Source organism: Ctenocephalides felis, unplaced genomic scaffold (genome assembly GCF_003426905.1).
Source record: "Ctenocephalides felis isolate EL2017-DRISC unplaced genomic scaffold, ASM342690v1 CF-g0.4_SCAFFOLD_01492, whole genome shotgun sequence".
NCBI lineage: Eukaryota > Metazoa > Arthropoda > Insecta > Siphonaptera > Pulicidae > Ctenocephalides > Ctenocephalides felis.
Genome location: NW_020537646.1, coordinates 9852098 through 9861019, shown reverse-complemented (window position 1 = coordinate 9861019; position 8922 = coordinate 9852098). Strand labels below are relative to the sequence as shown.

The 8922-nt window shown below is 27.9% G+C and overlaps 3 protein-coding genes across 5 annotated transcripts in view; 1 reads left to right on the top strand and 2 right to left on the bottom strand.

The window, feature by feature from the left end:
- LOC113370802 (inhibitor of nuclear factor kappa-B kinase subunit beta-like) overlaps window positions 1-965 on the bottom strand; it is a 2984-nt gene extending 2019 nt beyond the window's left edge. The window contains exons 1-4 of the mRNA XM_026611489.1: window positions 947-965; window positions 701-823; window positions 456-663; window positions 24-327 (exon numbers count right to left, since the gene is read on the bottom strand). Of these exons, the coding sequence (XP_026467274.1) occupies window positions 24-327; window positions 456-663; window positions 701-823; window positions 947-965 (654 nt within the window). The remainder of the gene's footprint in view (window positions 1-23; window positions 328-455; window positions 664-700; window positions 824-946) is intronic.
- LOC113370595 (1-acyl-sn-glycerol-3-phosphate acyltransferase gamma-like) overlaps window positions 1-8922 on the top strand; it is a 32331-nt gene that overhangs the window by 8361 nt on the left and 15048 nt on the right. The window contains exon 1 of one of the 3 annotated variants that reach the window (XM_026611286.1): window positions 2080-2215. The exons of 1 other annotated variant lie outside the window; for it this stretch is intronic. The gene's annotated coding sequence lies outside the window, so the exon portion shown is untranslated. Of the gene's footprint in view, window positions 1-2079; window positions 2216-7494; window positions 7708-8922 lie in introns of those variants that run through there. One more of the 3 variants, XM_026611285.1, reaches the window with a different exon arrangement.
- On the bottom strand, window positions 1000-1609 carry LOC113370801 (inhibitor of nuclear factor kappa-B kinase subunit alpha-like). The gene is made up of 2 exons (XM_026611488.1): window positions 1280-1609; window positions 1000-1148 (listed from the first exon to the last, which is right to left on the bottom strand). The coding sequence occupies exons 1-2, from the start codon at window positions 1386-1388 to the stop codon at window positions 1000-1002; spliced, it is 258 nt and encodes an 85-aa protein (XP_026467273.1). The 5' UTR covers window positions 1389-1609.

Below are 8922 nucleotides of genomic sequence, written 5' to 3'. Positions count from 1 at the left end.
GTTATAATCTTTGTTCTGAGTGCTGTGTTTAATAATGTGAAAAACTTTGTTTCCCTATTAATTCGATCAATTTCAATATCATTAAATGTTACACATTTCTTTTCTAATATGCTGTTGCTCTGAGATCCTGGCTTCATTTTTTCATATCCTCTTTGTTTACTATCGTACTCTAATGCAAGCTTAAACCATTTTTCGAATTTAGATTTCAATGCACCGGATATAAAATTTTCTGCATAAATTTTATCACAATGAATTATTGATTTATTTTCGTCTATATCTTGATATATACAAATTGTGTCACTATTTTTCTTTTGTATTTGTAGTAACCTGAAATAGCACATTAAATAAAATTTTATTCTAATCTCGATTAAGGCAACATGTAATTAAAGCAAATGCTAAAATATGATCCAAGACTACATGCAAAAAATGCTTAAACATGTCTTTACATAATTTACCATTGTGCTGGAGACATATTTGGCAAAAATGGTCGTACACCACAAATGATTTCAAAAGCAACTAGTCCAAAAGACCAATAATCAACAGAGTTACTGTAGCTTTTGTTAAGCAATATTTCTGGTGCTAAATACTGCAAAGTTCCAACAAAACTCTCTGATATACTTTTTTCGTCTAATTCTTTAGCATATCCCAAATCTATTAGTTTATACAAACTTTGTTAGTTCTGTTATTAAATTGTGGCTGTGTTGTAGAGATGAATCAAGTGTTTGTAATACAATATTATCCGGTTTTAAATCTCTATGAGTGATTTTCATGTTATGCAAATATGCAATAGCACTTGATATATCTTCAAATATGTATCGAACTTCTGATTCAGATAAACACTGCAATTTTCAGTCTGATAAGTACGTGGCGTAAACTACCTGAGGAATTATATGATATTTAAATATAAATCATTATATAATATAACAAAACGTTATTTTCTCTATACCCTTGCTGCAATATTCCATTGACAGAATAGGTAATTCTGATATATTATATCTTTTAAGGCTTCAAAATATATTGTGGAATACGTTTTGTGTGTACAATATTTGGATGACTTATACTTTTCATAATATGCACTTCTTTTGTCCATCTTTCACGCTGTTTTGGAGTAATTCGATTTGCAATATCTGGTCGACACATTTTGATAGCTACAACAAAAATTTAGGATGTGGAATTTAGGAACCAGAAACGAATTTTTAACAAATAGCATTAGTTAATCAGTATATTTTTTCTTAAATCTACAATTACATTAGCATATTTTAGGGTTTGTTCCATTTACCTAAACTATCAGGTATTTTATCATTTTGCCAAAGTGTAACAATGCCAAAACCGCCGCAACCTAATTTAATTTTCCTCACCCAATCGCCAACAAAAGGTGGTTGCTCCATTATTCGGATTTGATTAATGTTTTTTTTTTACTTGTGCAACAAAAATATGCAAGGCGTAATTCTAGTATAATCTAAAATTAGAACTTTGACAAGTATTTACAAACAAGGATTAAAATGGAAATAGAAAAAAGATGCACGTTAATAAATTGTTTATAAATGAAAGGATAACATGATCAATGATTATGTTTGTAAATAATAATATTTGAAATTTGATAACATGACAGGCCACTATCTAGGATATTTGACAGATTGCATGCTTTTTGCGCAACAAGCAAACAGCTGATTCAAATGAAAATATTTGCAAATTTGATATTTCTACCAAATCCAATATCTGAAATCCATTATATATAAAATTGATTGTACAGATATAAGAAATTAAATATAATTCAAATTAAATATAAATATAATCCTTGATCATATATTTTATAATATGGCATCATCACTGGCAGCACTCTTATGAAATCTGTTATTTGCAATCGTTTCAATGTACCTTTTGTCTAAAATTGGGGAATAATTGAAAATAGTAATAAAGTTGATACTAAAAGTGTTTATAATATATTATGTGTCATATAAAATATTAAATTCATCACAGATATTTTATCGTGAACTTCAAACATTTAAAAATCGCGCGCAAATTTTTGTCATGTGCTGCAAGTGCTGGCAACTCACTTGGAGTTGTAGTGGAAAATAGTTTTTATTTAAGAAATGTCATGAATTTTTGTTTTGTGTATTTATAGTGATTACAGTTTGTTTGTCTAAATTTATAGTGCAATGAACTATAAAATTATAGTGTAAGACTGATAGATCTATTGAACGGGCTGAAATATGTATGTACTATTTTTATATGCATGTCTTTTCATAGGTTATGATTTCCTCTGTTTGCTATAAGAATTTCATATATTTTAGGGCATGAATTAAAATTTGGGCACTTTCATAGTTTTTGAATGTTTTAAGGGCGAGGGTGTGTTAATTATTTTTATTTGCTAAAGATAGTTGCATATGTGCATTCTGCAACATAAATTACTGAAAAAAATTAAGTCGGTGAAATGAAAATCATCTAATTTATTATAACAAAAACTCCCAACCAATCTTATTGCATAGGCTTTCATATAGTATATTTTTACCATTTGAAATATTCTGTATTAATGGATAAATTCTAATTAAATCTAACTACGAAGGTTTTTAATATCTATTTATAATTATGACATTGTATTTTTTTCTTGCTATATACAATGATAACTTTGATTAATTATACTTGAATTTACATTATTTACATTAAAAATTTATATGTCTAGTATACATCAAATATATCATAATACATATACAGTAAAACCCCGTTAAGACGATTATGCTTAATATGTTTTCTCGCCGGTCTCTGCACAATGAAACATATTGCCATATCCCGCATAAGACGTTTATTAACACCAATTTCAATCATTTATGCTAATTTGTTATTTACCTGATAGAAAAAATAATTTGGACCTTAATAATTTATTAATGGTCTCAAATAATTTAATAATCATTCTGCAAGGAGCAAATGATATAAATTCAACGAAATATATATTAATTAAGGTTTTTATTTGATGATGGGACAAACCAGTCTCGAAACGTTAGTGACTTTAATATTATTTAATGAATAGTGCAAGAAATAAGAGTACCATGTGTTGATATTTCCAAAAATAATATTCTTTTCATTGATAATGCTTTATGCAGACATATGGTTAACAATTGATATATTTTAAAACAATAGAGTTCAATCAAAGTTCAACAAGTCGGTTTTATCTATTATTTGATAAGTTATTCATAATGAGTTTTATTTAACAATGAGCCAAACTCTGAATTGATTAACGTTTCAGAGTTTTTATCAACATATAATTAAGTGATATCAAAGTATAATTTTGTGATATATTTTCACTATGTACCTTATTATCGTTATTTGGAGAAAAGATAAATGAAAATCATATAGTTCACACGAATTAAGTTATTTTTCCAGACAAAAAATCTTAATTAAAGTCATATGGGAAATTTTGCACTTTCATATGCATCAATCTAGTATAATTTTACAACATTATTTAATCCCAACCAAACCAAATTCAGTAAAAATTTAGGAATTACTGTATTATATTTTTCTACATCTTGTGATGGTTTAGTATGCATTGCTAGCTAGATAATTCATGGTTATAACGGAAATTTCGTTTTTCTAAAAAATTGGGTATTTCATTATAATTAATAGAAACCATATTTTCACGTTCTATACTATCATCAAGGCTACAATATGGGTTTTCAACATTTTTTATAGAAAGGTATATGCATGATCTTTAAATTCTAACTACACATACATTTATTTTAATCACACATACACATGGTGCAAAAAACTTTTTATTTGAAAATATAACAGAAAGTTATTTAATATTATATGTGCATTTTTTGCACACTGTTTTTTTTAATATGAAGTATATACAAAGCTCCAAAAATGACCTTTAGTGGTCAAAAATAATAAGTACATCAAATTATCAGATATTTTATAGAAATTTGAATAATAAGTGCACATTTTGTTTCCATTTCTTTGGTTCTTTGCCTAATTTATAAACTCCTATATTTTGTCTATAAAATACGAATGATGAAACTTACAGAATTAATAAAAATCCATTTGAAAATATTTAAAACAATTATTGATAAATTTTTATTGATTGCATTGATAGATTATTGTTATTCCTCGAATGTTGTGGTGCCGAAATTTCCTGCAAAATTTGCCTTAAGGCACAATGCAATGCACTACTGATTTATTTGGGCTTTGAAGAAGCACTTTTATTTTTAATAATCTATTTTTCTGAATATGCTTAACATATACCTTGCCTATATTTGAATTATATAACCTAATTGGCGTTAATGAAATGAAGAAATAAATATTCATATTATATCCTTTCAGACATTTCTGTAATTTTAGGCTTAATGGTAAAGTTATTTTTTTGAAATGGTTTTTATTACAATGACACTCTCAAAAATGTGTCAAAAAATAAGAAAGCAAAAATATAGAAACCTATTTTTTTTAATAATAATTTAACGTATAGAATATACCAAACCATAGAATATAATATAACTATGGTTTGGTATATTTTATACTCTTATAGACTATAAATAGTCTATTGGCGTTATTAAAATAAAAAAATAAGTTTTGATATTATATACTTGTAAACGTTTCTGTAATTTTACTCTTTATATATAGTATAGAAATATAATGTATGATAGAGAAAAGATAAACCTAATTGTTTTGAACAAAATATATATTTGAATAAATGAGAACATACGCGTATAATATACTATTCAGATACTATTCAAATAAACTATCAGTTTATCGATTAAGATTTAAAAACATGAATTTCATTGATTAGGTTTAATTACAGTATATAATTAAAATATATGAGATTATTGCCTAAGGGTATAATTTCATATACTCACGATGCATATAATTATTGTTATACATATGGAGGTGTGGTCCATATTAAATACCAAAATTATAGACAATAATAAATTTCATAAAATATTATTTATATTTCGTTTATTTTATATATGATTAATATCCACGACACTATGTGTTGTCATACTGATCGTTAATAAAACGTTATTGGTATTTTCTTATTTATAATTGAAAAGAAAGGTTTCAAGAATTATACATTTTGGCAAAAACTAATAGGGAGAAACAAAAGCCATGTCCGATCTGACACTTGAATTTCCTTTTGTTTTTCTCCGTGCTGTCACTATATGGGCCAATCTGTCCAGTAACATGTGATGCGTGTTGACGAGCCGCGATGCGTGTTGACAACCCGCTATATCACTCCGCCCTAATGAAAAAGATTGTTTCGTATCTCTGACTGCCATTCTTGAACTTCCTTGTAAATTTCTTTTGGTTGAGATTGTGTGATAAATTTTATTTGTTTGTGGCCGTGGCCGTTTTGAATGCCGTGTTGGCTTGTTGAGTTTGTTGATTGCTTACGTGGCCCTTCGCTGGTGAGTTAGCGGCTGAGTATATTTGACACTTCGCTGGTGAGTTAGCGGTTGAGTGTATGTGGCCCTTCGCTGGTGAGTTAGCGGTTGATTGTATGTGGCCCTTCGCTGGTGAGTTAGCGGTTGAGTGTATGTGGCCCTTCGCTGGTGAGTTAGCGGTTGATTGTATGTGGCCCTTCGCTGGTGAGTTAGCGGTTGAGTGTATGTGGCCCTTCGCTGGTGAGTTAGCGGCTAAGTGTATATGGCGGTTGCCAAATTGTTTGCTCCCTGTCTGCTGCCATGGTGCTTATTATCGACTTATTTACCATGATAATAAGTGATTTATTGAGCACGTGTTGTTGTTGATCTTGAAGTGCGTGGTCGGAGTCTCAGTTGTTTGCTTAGAATGCTCTTCGAATTATGGCAGTTGTGAGCCATTTATAATAATTATTTATATTTTTAAAAATTCTTTTCTTAATAATTCTTGAGACTTCAATTTATTTTTTTTTGCTACTTCAAAATATGTCTTGATCTTCTTACCTTCTTTTCTGTGTGTTACTAGTTATCACGTCGGGGTCACCAAAATATGGAGGTGTGGTCCATATTAAATACCAAAATTATAGACAATAATAAATTTCATAAAATATTATTTATATTTCGTTTATTTTATATATGATTAATATCCACGACACTATGTGTTGTCATACTGATCGTTAATAAAACGTTATTGGTATTTTCTTATTGATAATTGAAAAGAAAGGTTTTAAGAATCATACATTTTAGGCAAATTCGACTAGGGAGAAACAAAAGCCATGTCCGATCTGACACTTGAATTTCCTTTTGTTTTTCTCCGTGCTGTCACTATATGGGCCAATCTGTCCAGTAACATGTGATGCGTGTTGACGAGCCGCGATGCGTGTTGACAACCCGCTATATACATTTTATCTTAGTATATATAATATTAGCCCAGTCATTTGGTGCAAAAAAGCTGCTACCTTAAGAGATTTCTGGAAGTTTTGAAAATTCATAGATTTTGGTGTGATCTTTACAATTCTCAACTTTGGGAGCTCGAATTTTTGCCGCTGCCGACGCCATATTGGAAAAATTGCATCAAAAGTCAGTTTTTCAACGATATCTCCTTTCTGACTCAATTACAATAAAATATATACAAAATTTTCTATAAATTATTCACTAGACAAAATTTTCTATAATTTATTCAATAACGTTTTTCTGTGACAACAATAGTTTTAGCATACGTGCGCCGCAAATTTTTTGCTGCTCGCGCCGCCATTTCTCCTCTCAGTATTTGGCCGCTCTTTGCACTTGAACGCATTCTCTCTAATAAATAAATATGTAATTTCAATGTTGAATTAAGCTTTTTCCTTTAGGTCTGGCCTAGGAATAAAATAAAATGTTTACTTTTGTTTTTCATTTTTATTTTTGCTGGTGATTGAACATTTTAAATCGTAATTCGTAAAGATCACATCAAAATCCATAAAATCACCAATTTTAAAAACTTCCGAAAAATTCTTATAGTAAAACTACCAAATGACTGAACTATATATGAAAAAAGGGAAAAGATCAACAATTCCTGAAAAATGAGTTCTTTGAAAAGAGAAGTACATGTATTATAATTTGAGAATCAGTACTTTAAAACGAGCGATGAATTTGAACACAGAACACCATCTGTTGAATGCGGAAGACACTAAAACAGGATAAAACGCATTTGTTTTAAGTTTAATATCTTACATTAACTATAAATAAAAACAAGAAAGTATTGTTTTAAATATATAACAAAGAAATACACAGTACTATAAGTTTCTTTGATGAATACAGTATTTGTATTCCTAACACACTGCGTTCCCCTCTCTATCAGAGCACAAAGGTGGAACCATCATCATCGACGCGTGATTTTATTTTATTACACCTACACATACATAAATAAATATACAATATACATATACAAATTCAATAATAATTGAACAATGGAGAAGCAACATTCTTATCTAATTAAACGATGTTCTACGCTTCGAATCAATTGCATTACAAATCCACGTACATATGTTTATCCTCGATAGAGCGAAAATTTTCAGTCCGAGTGGTGCGAAGGTGCAAAGTACGAGTCGCGACGATGGCAACGCACCGACGATTTTCTTTCTTATTTTTATAATAAATAATGTGGCTGAGATATTCGAATATTCTCATTCAGTTCGAATAAACCTATAGACAGTGTTATGTTAACGTTCTTTCCGGCCGGTATATAGTCATAAATGATATTAGTGGAGTTACATTCAAGTGGTTGTTTGTTATTATACAATTAAGGATTTTTCATAAGGTACATTATTTTTTTTTATAATATTATGCATATTTTAAGACAATGTTAAATTTTTTCAGTGATATAATAGAGCGTAAATGATTTATTTCATAAAAAGAACGATAAATACATTTAGGTTAATGTAATTCTGAATTTTTAGATTTCTTTTGCTAAAGTTAATTAGCATTATAAACTATTGTTAGGGTTATTTATTAATTAAAAACATGAGTTAAAACTGTTGGTTTTTCCAAATTATTTAATTTACTATAATTGAGAATAGAGCTAAAATTAAGCATATAAAACTCTTATTGAAGTCGTACAGATTATTATCAATTGAAAACATATAAATTATTTTTTTTATAATGTTTTACATAATATTGTAAGACAATGTTAAATTTTTCAGTGATACAATATAGCGTAAATTATTTATTTCATAAAAAGAACTATAAACACATTTAGGTTAATATAATTCTGAATTTTTAGATTTTTTTTGTTAAAGTTAGTTAGCATTAATAACTATTATTAGGGTTATTTATTATTTGAAAACATGAGTTAAAACTATTCGTTTTTCCAAATTATTAAATTTACTATAATTGAGAATAGAGCTAAAATTAAACATATTAAACTCTTATTAAAGTCGAGACTGATTATCAATTGAAAACTTAAGTTTTGATGATTGATTTTCTCGAAATTGTTTATTTTATCTAAATTTAAAAAATTATATTTTATTTAATATAATGGAGATTATGCAGAATTTTTGCTGAAAACATTACAAAGTTACCATTACCATTAAAAATTTCCATCAATTTTCCCCCAATTTATTATACCATAAATAAATAAAAAATACATTTACTTTAATATAATCGAAGACGTTTAGAATTTTTGTTAAAATTAGTTTTGTTAGGGTTATTTATTCATTGAAATCATGAGTTAAAATTGTTGTTTTTTCCAAATTATTTAATTTACTATAATTGAGAATAGAGCTAAAATTAAACATATTAAACTCTTATTAAAGTCGTTTATTATTCACAGATTGATTATCAATTGAAAACATAAGTTTTGATGATTGGTTTTCTCGAAATTGTTTATTTTATCTAAATTTAAAAAAACATATTTTATTCAATATAATGGAAATTATGCAGGATATCTTCTGAAAACATTACAAAGTTACCATTACCATTAAACATTTTCATTAATTTCCCCCAAATTTATAATACCATAAATAAATAAAAAATA